This window comes from Strix aluco, chromosome 5 (genome assembly GCF_031877795.1).
Source record: "Strix aluco isolate bStrAlu1 chromosome 5, bStrAlu1.hap1, whole genome shotgun sequence".
Classification (NCBI taxonomy): Eukaryota; Metazoa; Chordata; class Aves; order Strigiformes; family Strigidae; genus Strix; species Strix aluco.
In genome coordinates, this window is record NC_133935.1 from 45120327 (window position 1) to 45136049 (window position 15723).

At 38.3% G+C, this 15723-nt stretch overlaps 1 protein-coding gene across 10 annotated transcripts in view; it reads right to left on the bottom strand.

Annotated features, from left to right (window-relative positions):
• Positions 1–15723, bottom strand: part of NAV3 (neuron navigator 3) — a 562960-nt gene that overhangs the window by 147275 nt on the left and 399962 nt on the right. For all 10 annotated transcript variants that reach the window (XM_074827171.1, XM_074827169.1, XM_074827167.1 and 7 more), the window contains 2 exons: positions 2965–3033; positions 158–297 (listed from right to left, as the gene is read on the bottom strand). In XM_074827171.1, the coding sequence (XP_074683272.1) occupies positions 158–297; positions 2965–3033 (209 nt within the window). The remainder of the gene's footprint in view (positions 1–157; positions 298–2964; positions 3034–15723) is intronic.

A 15723-nucleotide genomic window follows, 5' to 3' on the forward strand; every position in this document is an offset into this window, starting at 1 on the left:
CACACGTCCTAATTCAGAGCCCTGTCTCCATAGGTTTTCCTTACCAAGTCTAAATATTGCATTCACTTCTTTGTTCCTTGTGGATGGGTTCTTTTGGTAATTTTTTTTTCCAATTGTATGTTATGTAGAGTGAGCTTAGTAACTTTTAATCACTTACCTTTTTCATTTCCGTTTGCATATTGTGGAGGCTTGTTTTTGTCAATGCTGTTAAAGCTCTGGCTTCTCCGATTTAAATTAGAAGCTCCCTGGACTTTGGTACTGCTGCCTGCAGCTGGCACCCTTGAGGGTCCTGGAAGCCTGGAATGGTATAATCAGAAACCAGTTCACTTTATGTAATGCAACCTATAGAGGAAGCAGTATGCAAAGATCAGACCAGAATTTAAAACCAACAACTGAAAACAATGATTTCAGCAACAATGAACAGGAGGATTCAAATTAGTTAGACTCCGCAAATGAAAACAAAATCTTATCTTTACGCACACAAAAGGGAAAAAAATGCTTTCTAGAGTCACAAGACATGTAAGAAGATGCTTTGCATTTGCCATTAACATTGCTAAAACAGATTCACCCTAACAAACCATTAAAGTGAAATATCAACTTGTATTTAAATCTGTCACTTCTGAAGAGAAAATATTGCAGAAATTGATTAGAAAGTACAACAATACATAGTTGAGAAATATTTCAAATCTCTTACTCTAGTAAATATTTCACAGCTGTGTTTAGAATAAATGCTGGCCTTTTAGTTATCTTTGGTTATTTTTCAGAGGGCTATTGGCTAAAGCACTTACACCTTACTATTTTAAATGAAAAATATTGAAAATACCTATTTTAGCTAGATGTTACAGATGCATGTATACCTTTTAGATAGAAGTATATAATCCAGTCTATACAGTTCATTTGTTAGTATTTGCTGCCACCATCTGAACCTTACTGTGTGACTATGCTAAGGAAAAAAATATAAACCCTGTTATCAGTGGCATGTGTAAGCCTGCATCTTTTTTCTGTTTCAATCTGTTCTCTGATGTAAGATTCTTTAATACATGCTTACTTCAAACTTTCTGAGCATCTTTTTGAGCACCCCCACTCCTTTCCAGTTTTATTATCTGATAGACAAAATTAAATGCTCGAACCAGCAAGCGACTTTTGCCATAGAAGAATATCTCTCTCCTGCTTCTCACTTATTGGAATTATATGATGATTTTAATAGTGGCAATACAAATTATACCAGAGTTATCAAATTCTGTTAGTTTCACTATATTATGAAAGAGCAACATCAGAAGGGAAAAAAAAAAGATCACATTACAAAGAATTACAAAACGTCAGATTTCTTCCAAACTTTTTTTGTTTAATATACTGGTGTAACAGAAATGTTCAAATAATTTTATTTTCATTAGCAAACACATGTGAACAGCTCCATGTTCTCTTCCTTTACCAATTTAAGCCTCAGAGAGCTAATCCATTAGTTATTTTTATGGCTCATTCTGGCTGCCAGCCTGCCCTGATAGTCTCTGTGCCGAGCCCAGAGCAGACTGTCTCTGCTCTGCAGCTGTATGCACGGTAACCTTTACCATGACCCATGAATGCTAGTGATCTTCTGTTCCCTGAAGAATGCACTAAGACAAACTTAAAAATCCATTTGCTCCTTCTCATTATCCTAATTTGACAGGCAGTAAGAGCCTTGAGATCGTTTGTCAGAGGTAATGAAAAAAGCAATGAGAAGGCATGTGCAACACTGGAACCTCATCTGTTAAAATATAAAATAGTTCTGCATATATTCTGCATGCCAGAATTTGAGAACTTGCCACAGTAAGCACATTATACATGAGGTCATCTGCTCTACACACTTTCCAGTTTACCTCATTTGCTGTCTTTTTTAATTGAATTCAGGTTTTAAACTGCTCTTGCAGAATCTTGTTAAGCAGCTAAGGAAATGCAAAGAGGAGAATAACAAATAAGGGACAAGTCACATACCTCTGAACAGGCTTCGGAAACACTGCCACAGATTTAAAGTATTAGACAATAAGACTGTTAACCCCGACATGTTGAATGTGGACAAGACAGGAACATCAGCAATAAGGAAAAGTGAAGACCTATAAATGCAGGTGCAAAGCAACTGGACCGTGGTATAGCCCATTCCAAGCTATCACCAGCAACTCAAATTGTGTTAGTGCACTATACCACAAAATGCAATCTTTTTGTAGATTATGCAGTTTAGAGTTCATTGTTCTCACCAATGAACTGTACAGCAAAGGTATAATTAATGAACACATTAATTATCCTCCACAAAAAAAAAAAAAAATAGAAACAAGAGTAAGCTTTAGACCTCAGTTTCTTTCTTCTGCAGTCTAGCTTGTAGATTTTAGTGCTCATGGAAATGATAAACTCAAAGTACTGATGAAACCTGAAACAGATCAGTTGCTACACACAGCTGTCAAATTCACTTCCAAAACAAAGCATCTCATCAGTGGGGACTGTGTGCAGGTGACTCTTGATGGAGCAGAAGTCTTGGAAGTGGTTCTTTTTTTCTGCTCTATTTTACTTCTGCTTGAACTTGGCTCTGTGAAGTCAACATTTCAGGTGGATTTGTGATACATGCAAAACATCTAGTAGGAATTAGGATGGACTCCCAAACTTCTTTTCACTCATGACTAAGGTGAGGATTTGAGCCAGAGAGTAGAGAGCACTAAAATCACCAACTAATCCTTCACATCTAGTATTTTACATGCAGGATACAAAGATGCAAGATACATAACAACTAGAAATATTGCTAATAGACAGTACAAATCAGCTCCCTCCAGATCATACAAGGCTTTCCTGTGGCAAAACTCATAATTGCGAAGCTTGCACGCATAACATAAATACACATTGTTTCATGTCTGCTTATGTCCTAAGGACAAAATATCAATGGGCATATACTTGCTTGAGTATCACTAACAAGCAATAAATTAGAGATATTTAACTGACCTAGAAGTCTTTTTTTGACTGGTTGCAATTCCACTGTGATTAGACTGAGTTGCATATCTGGCTGTGAGACTGTATGAGAAGAAACAGAGAAATTGAATTAAAGAATTTCTTTGAACATGTATAGAAAGAACACACTTACCAGCAAACTATGAGTTAATGAATGCAAATTGAACATGGATAGAAAACACAAATTAACTGGCAATAATATGAAATAATGCAAACATGCAGATTTTTATGAGAGATGCAATGAACAGATTATGAAATAATGGATATTGTTATAGCTTGTCTCATTTGCTAGAAATTATTTTAGGAATAGACAATGTGGGCAAATTTCCACAGTGACTGAATTACTGAAGTCTAAGCTCAATTCACAGAGAGTGTACCTCAAATCTCTGTGCCTTTTTTTCATCCACAAAAGGTACTAAACACAAATATACAGCTACTAGTCTCTCCAGCAATCTGCACGGGTTCACAGTCTAGCAGAGGGGAACAAATCTGCTATACCAGATCCAGCATGGACTCAGGAAAAATCCTGATAAAGAAAGGTGACCCTCCTGACAGCAGGGCTATATGGAAGAAGCATCCCATCATAATTTTTATTACTGTTACAGCAGCACAGGTCATGTATGTGATACATGACCCAGGCAATGAATCAGAGGCCTCATTAGGAAAGCCCTGACATGTGCTTAGACTCACTGTTAAATTCCACAGGAAAATGCACCTTTGTCTATTAAGGCATCTGAATAGTATTTCTGCAACAGAAGATAGGCTGTGCTACAGCACTAAAAACTGTATGTTCCTTGAAACACCCAACAATGTGCCATTACTAAACAGCAGATTTATGCCTCTATTCTTTTAGACATTTGCATAGGGGATATGTCAAATGTACAAACAATGTAAGGCCTCCTGCCAGGTAATTTCAGTTACTACAAACAGGTGCATCCTTTGGCATCCACATAGCCTAAGGATATAGACAGGTGCCTAAGCCAGGTGCAATCACAACATCAAATTCCTTGCATTATTAAGGAAGTGACAGAGAACTGAGTAAGCAGAAAATTTGATAGTCACAGATTGCTTTTGTCTCTTACAGTTCTGCGTCTTCCAGAAATTCTGAGTAGCATAGAAATCACAATGTTTTAGTCCTGGCTTTATAGACTGGCAACACTTATAAAAAACACCTGGTGGTATTGAGTCTACCAGAAAAGTGTTAAGCAATTTCTGCTAGTCCACTGAAGCAGATAGCCTGAATATAGAACAGATGGGAGAAGCCCTCAAAGGAGGAAGGTCTTCCCATACTGGTACAGCAGTCCTGTAGAGGGGCAAGGAGAAGGCACAAACCAAGGGACAATGTGAGACTTGAATGGGATGCATGATTATTGTTACTTTACCAAATTAAGCCCCAGTAAGAGGTTCAGCATTGCCTTTGTGCCTGCCAATTACAAATAGCACATGTGCACATGATGAATACAAAAAAAAGGGGAGTACTTCAGTCTTAAGAGGGCAAAAAGGAATTGTTCAATATATAAAACCATCATTCAGTTCTCTGACATGTATCTTCACTGTAATGGTGACAAACTGCTTTTTTATATGACCAGAACTTCTGTGGGAATTATAATAGTCATAATAATTACAGTTTATATATTTTTAACCAGTCATTAGTATACTAAATTATATTTCATTTACAGCTATCTTTCTTAATAACGTTTGGATTTAAGATGCAAATGTGACATAGGATGTTTTGCTGAAGGTGTTAAATTTGTGCCTGACATAATCGCCAATGTCTTGACTCATGGTTCTTTTCAACATATTTAAAATGAAAGAATCTAGAAATGGTTAGCTAGTTATCTGCATTGACTAAACAAAGAAGTTTGTGAGAAAACAGCATGTCAAATAAAACCTTAGTGCATTTATGTTGTAAAAGATAAAATGATACACAGTACAATCAACATAGACAGTGAGCTGGAAAAACAGAGTGAATAGGATGCATCTTAACCACTGGATGAAAAGGCTGAAGGTTGTGTCTTGCTGTAGCATATCATAGCTTCTCTATCTCAAACAACACAATTCCAATGTAGCTGGAAAGGTCAAATAACTCAATCTCATTTATGTTGCCAAGTTGTTGATAAGGTAGCCCACAGACAGATGGCACTTGTTTTTCATATGAAACACCTATCTGGAAATGCTTGCTAGAATGCTTTACTTCCAAGCTTATTACGTGGGACTCTATCCACTAGCAAATTCATGAAATATCAGCCTACAGACTGCTTTCAAACTTTCCAGACAGGCTTGAAAGGCATTGATGTCAATGTCAGTAAAGCATCATTTCCACTATGACTGGGTAAATTTATTTTCCAAAGTAATGTGACAAATGAAAGGGAAAAAGAGAACTTTAACAGCTCATAAATCAGGTGCATCAAGTTCCTAATGACTTTGGGTTTTCCTTCTCAATTAACACTCGATATGATGTACCTATTAAAGCTTTGCATGGATGCCTATTTCCCAGCCGCTGGCCCCATTATTACAGATGTGAACTACAACACATCTAAAGTCTAGCCGCTCTTTTAAATGTATAAACAAATACGTAGCTGCTGCCCTCCATCCTACCAGATAATTGTCTGAGGGTTACATCTGGCAATCAGGAAAATAAACCTGTTTTTCTTAAAACAGTCATTTTTTATGCTTACAGATCCACACAAAGGTTTAATAAATATGTACCTCCATTAAACCAGCAGATTCATGTTAACAAACCAGACAGTACAAGTTTAACACTACAGCATTTAGGACAAGGAAGGGTTTATTTGTCAGAGGGTTGGAAAGGGGGATTTTTAAAGCCTCTGGTTCTCAGCTGTCTGCTCCCAAGTCCCTTTCCACTGACATAATACTCCCACCACCAGACTTGCACAACATGGTCACAGCTTTACAGCAGTCATCTAAAAAGCCCAGCCACAGTGCACTGGCAGGAAAGGGACATATGAAGTACAGAGGAGACTAACCCTGACTGCAGAGCTGGCAGAAAACCCTACTGCTCCTGCAGCTACAGCCCTGTATTGCAATCCTGGAGGCAATTGTGGCACTGGACCTGGGCCAGGAACAGGCCTTGTGGCCTCTGGCATCAAGCTTAGCTCTCCCCTTCCACCTAATGCATAGGGGAAGGGAAGGCAGATGCTCTTGGTTAAGCAAATCCTGTTCAAAAGAGGTAAGATGGTATAAACATATTTAATCCAAAACCCTTAGAAATCAGCTGGACTCTTCAAACTGGCTGCCAGTGGAAATCAAGCCCCCATCTTTTCTCTCACAAATCAGGGAAACACTACCCAACACAGCAGATATGAAATGGTGATAGTGGGTAACTTCTGTTGCTGGTCCCTTGGTTAAATGCTGTGAGAAAATAGAATATACATGCTGAAACTGCCCAGAAAGGCAGTTAAGAACAGAGGTAGCTGGGATGGTGTTGAGAAAGAAGCTACAGAGATGTTAGAGATTGGCCTGGCCGTGAGGTGCTGACGGGGAACACCACAGCTGTACTATAGCCATGCTGGTTGCAAAACCCAGGACTCTGCGCTGCACCACGTGGCTGTGCAGCACGGTCAGTCATGTTGGGAAGCTGTGCGCCATGTTCCACCAAGACTGTGAACTGATAGAGGGCATGCAGTTGCAGGCAGGGTAAAAGGATTAAGAAATGGTCCTAAAAGGTGTAGGGCAACCTAGAAAGTCAATATAAGCTAAAGGTTCTTAACTGCCCTCCCAATGAAAGTGAAGTGAAATATTCAACTGAAATGGGCAAATAAAAACACAGAGGATGAAGAGTGAAGGCAAGTGATTGCTTGACACCGGACTAAACTGCCAGAAAGTCTGTCTTGTTGCTATACAAATAGCATGGTATAATAGGAAAGAAACAACTCCTTGAAAGTGTGTATACCACATAAAGCTGAAGGATGGAGCTCCTATAAACCTGGAGCATGAATCAAGCTGAAAATATTTTAACCTCCTTCTTCAAAAATTAACCCATACAGCATCACCATGAATATCATCTACTTTTTATTAACAGTCTTTCGAAAGATCAAAAGGATCATGTTACAGCACACTGTCATTTTTCTACAATGTTAAGAGTCACATGGTGGTTCTAAAATGCCAGCTATGTGATCTGTTAAATTTAGACAAAATGCAAAAGGGTTTGCAGTATGTAATCAGTCTTTCAACCTTACTGGCATATTTGAATTTTAATATGCTGTTGATCTTATAAAGTGCATTTATATCACTAGGGTGACTGCACTCCAGAACTGTTCAAGACTTTTCAATTAGAACGATTCCCTGATAAAAACTAGGTTTAAAAGAATGCATTTTAAACATAAAAATTTCCCCAAAAGGTCTTGATTGTGTTGTATACATTTATTTTTTTTAATTTATTTTTCTTAAAATGAGCTCCTTGGCTGTATGATTCTCATCAGCCTGCCTGGCACAAAGCACAAGAGCTAATATTCTAAGGTTCATCCGACTCCAAATACCAAGTGTGCCTGGAGAGATGCCACAGGAAACAAAAGTTTCCAGGCTTCTCACCATACCAAACAGTCTGGGCAGGTAAAAGATCTCTGATTCCTCAAATGGACCACCAAGGAACACTGAGGAGAAAACCAAAAAACCTGAAGTTTCCCACAGACAATATTTTTCAGACATTTCTTTTGCCTTTTTAGCCCAGTCCTGGTGAATTAATATATGCTTACATCTATATATATGTATCTATCTACTTATATATATATTTTAAAATGTAATTTATATATGAATATTATATACATATGTGTACTTTATAGATATATCTATATTTTATAGTTTATATATGTATATCTAACACAGAACCATACATTTATTTTTTCATTCACAAGAGGAAATGTGTATGGCTCAGGCAGTTCTAGCTCATATCTGTTCTATATTAGGTTGACATCTCTCCTTTCCACTGTTTGAACTTCTGGCATCTTATGCAAGAAGTCTGTCTCCAATTGATTCAGGCTTGGAGGTATAAGTAAAATTGTGTTTTCCGTGTTTTCCTGTTGTTCACAGCTCATAAACTAAAACGCAGATAACCCAGTTTTGCATCAACATTTATGTTCTTGCACAACACAGTGACTTGTAGTAAGAACGAATCATCTGCCACAGTGACCATACCTTTCCCACCCTGTTCCCAGTATTTGTAGTATGGGTATTTTGTGGAACGAAATGAAGGAATATATGAATCACAACATTAAATAAACAAAGAGAATATCAACAAATTAATAAATGTGCTACTTCACTACTGTGCTTAACCTGACCTGTAGCTCACCTGAAATGATACAATCTTTTAAAACCCAATAATTTCTCTGAACAAATCAGCCAAACAGATAACAGTGTGTTGCCAGAACTAGGAGTAGGCCCTTAGGGGCCAGTTGTACCCTTTTATGGCCTTATCTCCATACCTCTTATGATCTTACACTAGAACAAAATTATATCACATGATCTGCGCAGAAATGTATGTCACTATTCTGTTTCACAATTTGATAGAATAAGACTGTAACAAAGTTTTCTCCTAGAGGGAATGAAAAAAGGGGTGCCAGAAAGCCTGAAGCTGTCACTTCTTCAGATCTACACTCATTGTCTCTTGAACCTTTTCAAAGATTTCCAGAAGGTCCACATTCATCAACACATCTTAAAGTATGGTTGGAATTGCTATAAACCTGCATCAGTCAAATAATTATCACATAGTTAAGCTTGTTTTTATTGAAAAGTTCATTTCTGAGCATTTTGTTTGGTCTTCCCATTGACTCTGAAACTGTAAAGGGCTACGCAATATAAAGAAATTACAAAAGATTCTATCAACATTTCAGCTATGTTCCCATAAGCATTTTCAAAAAAGCAGACAAAAACATAAAATACATATAAAAGTAATTTTCCTAAGCTTTTAATTTATTTCTTGTAAGTGTGGTCAATTGGAAATATAACAAAAGCTAATTTTTTCACTTCTATTTTAATCCATTTTCCATGGTCAATAATTGTCATAAACAGCACTGTGTGTCCTTCTTTGGAATTGTATGGATTTGTGATTTTTTTTTTCAGTAAATGAAGAGAGAAAGCCATCTTCTCCATAGTGGCTGCAAAGTGTAATGTTATTTCATTAACTGACATCTGCAAAACTGCAATATGCACATTTTTTGCAGTCTCTGAAAATACTAAAAAATCAAAGTTGATAAAAAGGACTGACCGTAGCAAAGAAAGTAGCAGGACAAATATAAAATTATTACTTAAAGGAATACAAGAATGCAAGGAAAAGACTGAGTCACACACTACTATCAAGGAATGCATTAAGGAATAAATAGGAATAATGAAAGAACATTTTGCTTCAGAATAGGTAAGAATGAAGACTGCAATAATTCAATATGGGTCCCATTGCACTTTACATTTACTTAAAATTTATTTGCCATATACACAAAATTACAGGCAACCCCAAATGTTTGCAAGACATCAGAATTAAATAGGTGGCAGGCCTGGGAAAGGAAAAAAATTCATGGACACAATTGCATCAGATCTCATTTTCAGAGAATTAGGATAATTAATGAATATCTATGGAAAGTGAGGGTAGAGTAACAAAAAATGTCTGAAGGGAAAATAGCTACATCATAAAGCTTCTATTCCTTCAAAAGGAAATATATGAAAATTTGGATTCAAATGCTGCAAGTATGAATGGGACACTTCCCATTAAATACTGTATGATCTGGATTAGCAACAGCGAAAATTATGGCCAAAGTGCACCAAAACTGAACTATAAAAAGTAATGAGTGGCAAGGGAGACAAGGGCAGACAATGAGAATATCTGAAATGCACACAATGAGAATTGTCACTAATCTGAATTAAAACACTGTTGAAAACTGTAAGAATAGATAACAAGAAAGGATGACAGTCGCATTTCAAAATGCAAACAGAGCAAGAGGCAGAGAAAGAAATATCATTGTTGAGCAGATAGCAGAGGTAATTTATAAACAGGAGAAATCAGTCTCATGTGACAGGTTCAGGCAAACATCGGGTACTTTGCAGAGGGGACAAACTGTAGAACACACTAAATAACGCACGAGGGCAGATACCAACCAGTAAAGGACAAGGTTTTCAGGATCCAACCCACAGACTTATGTAAAAAGGTAAAAGATATAAGCAGTTTCTGAGAGTTAGGTAGTGAAATGGTTAAATAGATGAAAAGTTTAAAAAAATCTTAAAAGCTATTGAGAGGCTATGAAATGCCTTATCATTTACATTTTATCTTTTCTATCTAGTAGATGCTATATTATAGCTATAGAAAAGACTATTTGTTTTAGAAACTGGAAGTCTGCTTTGAAACTTTTTTCCCCTTATTTTAAGCTTCAGAAATATTAATAGATATCTTCTTATCTTAGAGAGGATGGGCTACAGGAAAGTATGTCACAAATACATTCTTGTGATTGCATTATTCTGCCTTTTCTGTGTGAAGGTTATGAGAAAGGTTAGTCATTTGTCATCATCAAAAAGTAAGCCTTTTGTGTATGGTAATTTCTAAGTCTTTCAAATAAAACAGAAGTATGCATTATGAAACTTCAAATAGTGCTGATGCATTTTTGCATGCTGTTTCAAAATATAGCCATTAAGGTGAATTTTAGGGGGAAAAAAATTGCTAATGATACTGTGGCAGTAATACTAATATGTAGGAAGTTATCAAGGTGTATTTTTTACAATGTTCTGTCAATATATCATAACTGTAGCCTAGAAAACGCCCGAGACTACAGTAATTCCCAACATGTAATGACAGTTCTATCAAATGTATAGATTAATTTCATAGCTACGTTTGAGCCACTTTTCCTGATGACCTATATTGTGCTTATCACAAGAACAAATCTCTAATTTATACAACTCATCATTCTTTACTATCATCTATTTGCTTAGGTACACAGTTAACTGATTTAACTGGTACATAGAGATACTATATACTTTAGTTGCTCGGACCTCAGGACAATGAAGATGAAAGAACTTCCTTCCTGAAGTTCCTTTAATTGGGAATCATGAGGACTCATTGCCTCCACCTTCTTAGCTCAATTGCTGAGGAGAGGGGCTCCCAAGAGGAGGATAGTGGCGGGGGACCCTTCTGAAAGCATAAAAAAAACCCACGGCAAAACTGAAAGCTGAGAAGGCAGAAGCCCAGGGAAGAGGGAGAGCCTCAAACCGCCTCCCCCCTGAGTGCGAAGAGTGAGCTGCGAACGAGGGCAGCGGGGACTCAGAGTGGGTGGAGACCGGAGTGACGACGCCCCACGCCCCTCACGTACAAGAGCATCCCCCAGGGAATGCAAGTGACCAGGAGTGCGGCCATCAGGATGGGCAAACAGGGCGTGGTGGGTCAGAAGGGTGAGGCGCGTCAGTTTGAGCAGCAGTTCATGTGGACAGGGCACAGTCCATCTACTGGGTCTAGAGCTTATCTGAGCTAGCTGTCATCTCATCGTCCTCCACGAGTAGATTGAACCATGGTCTCCACTTGGGTCAAAACCCCCACCAGAAAGAACGTGGAGACCCAGACGGAGCTGCCACGTAAACATGCAGCGGTCCAGGTCCCGGGCTGCAAGGATGGCCAGGCCTAAAGAGTTGTGGTGAATGGAGTTAAATCCAGTTGGTGGCCGGTCACGAGTGGTGTCCCCCAGGGCTCGGTTTTGGGGCCACTCCTGTTTAACATCTTTATTGATGATCTAGACGAGGGGATCGAGTGCACCCTCAGTAAGTTTGCAGATGACACCAAGTTGGGTGGGAGTGTTGATCTGCTCGAGGGTAGGGAGGCTCTACAGAGAGATCTGGACAGGCTGGAGCGATGGGCTCAGGCCAACTGTAGGAGTTTCAATAAGGCCAAATGCCGGGTGCTGCACTTCGGCCACAAGAACCCCCAGCAGCGCTACAGGCTTGGGGAGGAGTGGCTGGAGAGCTGCCAGTCAGAGAGGGACCTGGGGGTGTTGATTGACAGCCGGCTGAACATGAGCCAGCAGTGTGCCCAGGTGGCCAAGAAGGCCAATGTATCCTGGCTTGTATCAGAAATACTGTGGCCAGCAGGGACAGGGAAGTGATCTTACCCCTGTACTCGGCACTGGTGAGGCTGCACCTCGATGACTGTGTTCAGTTTTGGGCCCCTCACTACAGAAAGGACACTGAATTACTCGAGCGTGTCCAGAGAAGGGCAACAAAGCTGGTGAAGGGTCTGGAGCACATGTCGTACGAGGAGCGGCTGAGGGAACTGGGGTTGTTTAATCTGGAGAAGAGGAGGCTGAGGGGAGACCTCATCGCCCTCTACAACTACCTGAAAGGAGGTTGCAGAGAGCTGGGGATGAGTCTCTTTAACCAAGTAATAAGCGATAGGACAAGAGGGAATGGCCTCAAGTTGCACCAGGGAAGGTTTAGACTGGATATTAGGAAGCATTTCTTTACAGAATGGGTTGTTAGGCGTTGGAATGGTCTGCCCAGGGCAGTGGTGGAGTCCCCATCCCTGAAGGTGTTTAAGAGTCGGGTTGACACAGCGCTTAGGGATATGGTGTAGTTGGGAACTGTCAATGGTAGGTTAATGGTTGGACTAGATGATCTTCAAGGTCTTTTCCAACCTAGATGATTCTGTGATTCTGTGACTGTAATGATTGCGTTTTAGAGGAGTAGAACAAAATGGGGCCAAAGCTGATTTTGAAGATAGAAAGATAGCTTAGTTAAAGTAAAATTAAATCCCTAAGGTCCATTTGAAGGTCAGCTGATGCAATCACATTAAGCAATTCATTCTGTATTATCTCCCAGATGCAGAAAAATACATCAGATTAGACTAATAATAGTGGTCTGTTCACTTAGACCCTTACTAGAAAACAAAGAATAGAAAGAAGAAACAAACCTTTTCCTAATTTTTCTTCTTTGCAGTCATTAGATAGTGATTCTGCAGCAGGAAAAGCAGGAACCGCCTACCTGTTTCCCTTCAGTAAAACCAAGTGACTAGCAATATCAAGAGCTAAGGACAGTGAAGAGACTTGTTTCATCACTTTCCTTTCCATTAACCAAGGAAGATGCATGACTATGTACACATTCCATTTTTTAGCCTGTGTCAGTGCAATGTACTCAGGGTAGACAGTTAACATATTTTAAACCTCAAGAACACAGAAACAAAGGCCTTTTTCTAAATTGAAAGTAGTGTAACCCAGATTGGCATCCAGATTGCCAGTATTCTAACATGGATTTATTTAAATTCATAATCATAACCACTACATTTGCATTACTGTATTTCACACAGCACAAGCTGTGTGTCCAATATGCTTCATTTTTCCCCTGATACTTCTGAGCAGGAGGCAACATGAAACCCTGTTCCTTGCAGTAGTTATATATGCAACTGACTGTAGAAATCAGCTACCTAACTTTGTTTATATGCCTAGGAAAACCAGGGTGCTCTTTTAATAGAACAAATTTAACAAAATCCATCTGGACCTCAAGCTGTGCTCATCATTCCTGTACGTGATAAAATAGTTTGTCCGTCTCGGGGAATCTTGCTGACAGCTTACTGAAACCAGTTACTGCCTAATCCATAAATGAGACAGAACTTCTTTCATCCACATGTGTTTTCTCTTAGTATCTGGGTGGTTGAAAGATCATCACTGCAGAAAGTTTAGATGTATTGCTGTGATAATGGAATCCACTAGCAAAGCGAAGCATAAAAATATAATGTAACCATTGTTGTCATCTATCTGTACTGACAGAAATAAATAAGGCCACCAGCACTGTATTTTTTTAACTATCTCAAAGCTGCAACAAAGTCATAAGTAAAGAGTGAAGTGCCTACCCCAGATTTTGAAGTATTCAATTCCCAGAGTCAGTCATACAAGAATATAGGAAATTTTAGGATAAAAAGAAACCAGAAATCACATCTAAAATCATTCTCTACCTTAGGTTACCATTTATTATTTACCACAGATTTTTCCAATAATCATCTAAATAATTTTAAGAGTTTTTATACTTAGTGGTAAGAAATTATAATCTCCCATAAGTAAAGCATGTTATTTTCAATGAAATTTCACTTACCATAAAAGAACTTTCTTCATTCTTTTTACATTGAATTTGAAATGTTGCTATTGGCCCTAGGATTAGATAAACCGATGATACTCTTTGACATCCAGAACCTGGCTCCCCTTCTGTTTGCATAATTTTCACAATTCCGAGTTTGGTTGTGGACAGATTGCATGGGATTAGGAATGTTAAAGTATTGCCATACCGACCAATTTTAGATGACTTTGTTAGGAGCCTGACGTAGAAAATTCATTATCCTCCTATGCAAACTTTACACTAAGGGGAGAGAGACTCCTCCAGAAACCAGTTTAATTACATTTCTGATCCGTGTTTTCTCCTGTAGGAAACACCGATTTCTTAGTCATCCAAGGACAACTAGCCTCCTGAATGTCTTCTGAATTCCCCATTTCTGCACAAAACTAATCCTGTCAGTCTCATGATATTTTGATTATAGAAACCTTCCCTTAGGACTTGTTTGTTTACCATATCAAAACAACCTGGCTATGAAAGCTGTAGAGTCATAATATCATCTATTGTGCCTGTTTCAGATTTTGTTAACAAAGGTCCCAAACACTCTCTCCTTGAGGTTGATACTAAAGTAGGTTGGCTTCAGGGGCATGCAGAACGGGCTCAAACCCAGTAATGATCACAGACATTCATCATTACTGAGGACATCATAACCTGGAAATCAGGATGAGAGTGCCGTCATTGTCATGACCATCATCAGGACCACTCTCTTAAATTAGGAGAATGAGACACTAGCCCTGTACATACAAGGACAAAACTTTCTTGGTCTTCAGCAGCTTCTGAATGCTACCACTTCTGTATCCTGACCATCTTCTGTGTGACTTCTCAGAGGTATTTTCCTCTCCCATGTATAATCTGTATTTCTCTCTGAAACAGTGGAGACCATCACCTTTTCGTACTTTTTTAATAAAGCACACAGAATGGCATTTTGCCTCCTAGGAAATCAGGTTGAAATTAAGCAATATATTTACTACTCCTTAGATGGAAGCAACAAAAATGACTTTTCTGATGGAATAATCTAACCTAAAGTAACTGCAATTACTAAGACATAATTTCAAGGACTTAAATTACAACATGAAGTGTGAATGCTTATTTAAAAGTACAAAGTCTATAAAAAGCATCCATATTTTTTAGTGTATATGTTTTGGTTTTGTTTACATGTCTGCACAGATACAAACACATACATATCAAAAGCACTTAAACGTACACAGTGCCTCAAAAAGACAGCTTTATCAAGTGTCTAACACAGTAGAAATATGTTAGTCTTAAGTAAAATAAAATACGCATGTGTATTAGAAGATAATTTTCACAATACCTTTGAAAATTTACTCAAATTACAATTGAAGAGCTTTGCCATTATTGAATCAAGATGAATGTGCCATTCAAGTGTTTGCTACTATATTAATTATCTGGTTTCTGCCATAATAATAAGATAATTTTTCTTGTTCCTCTCAAAAACCTGAAAGAACTATTTCTAGTTAATAAAGGACCACAAACCAAATTAATGCAAAATAATCTGTTATGTGCATTTGCCAAATAATTTTTCCAACATATACACCATGAGTAATTTGCTGCCTTACTGTTTTTACATGCCAACTCTTTTCACGGTATAAAATATTAGAAAACAGAAAGTATTAAGAATTTTTAAAAGCATATTCAGAACTTCAATAGGCT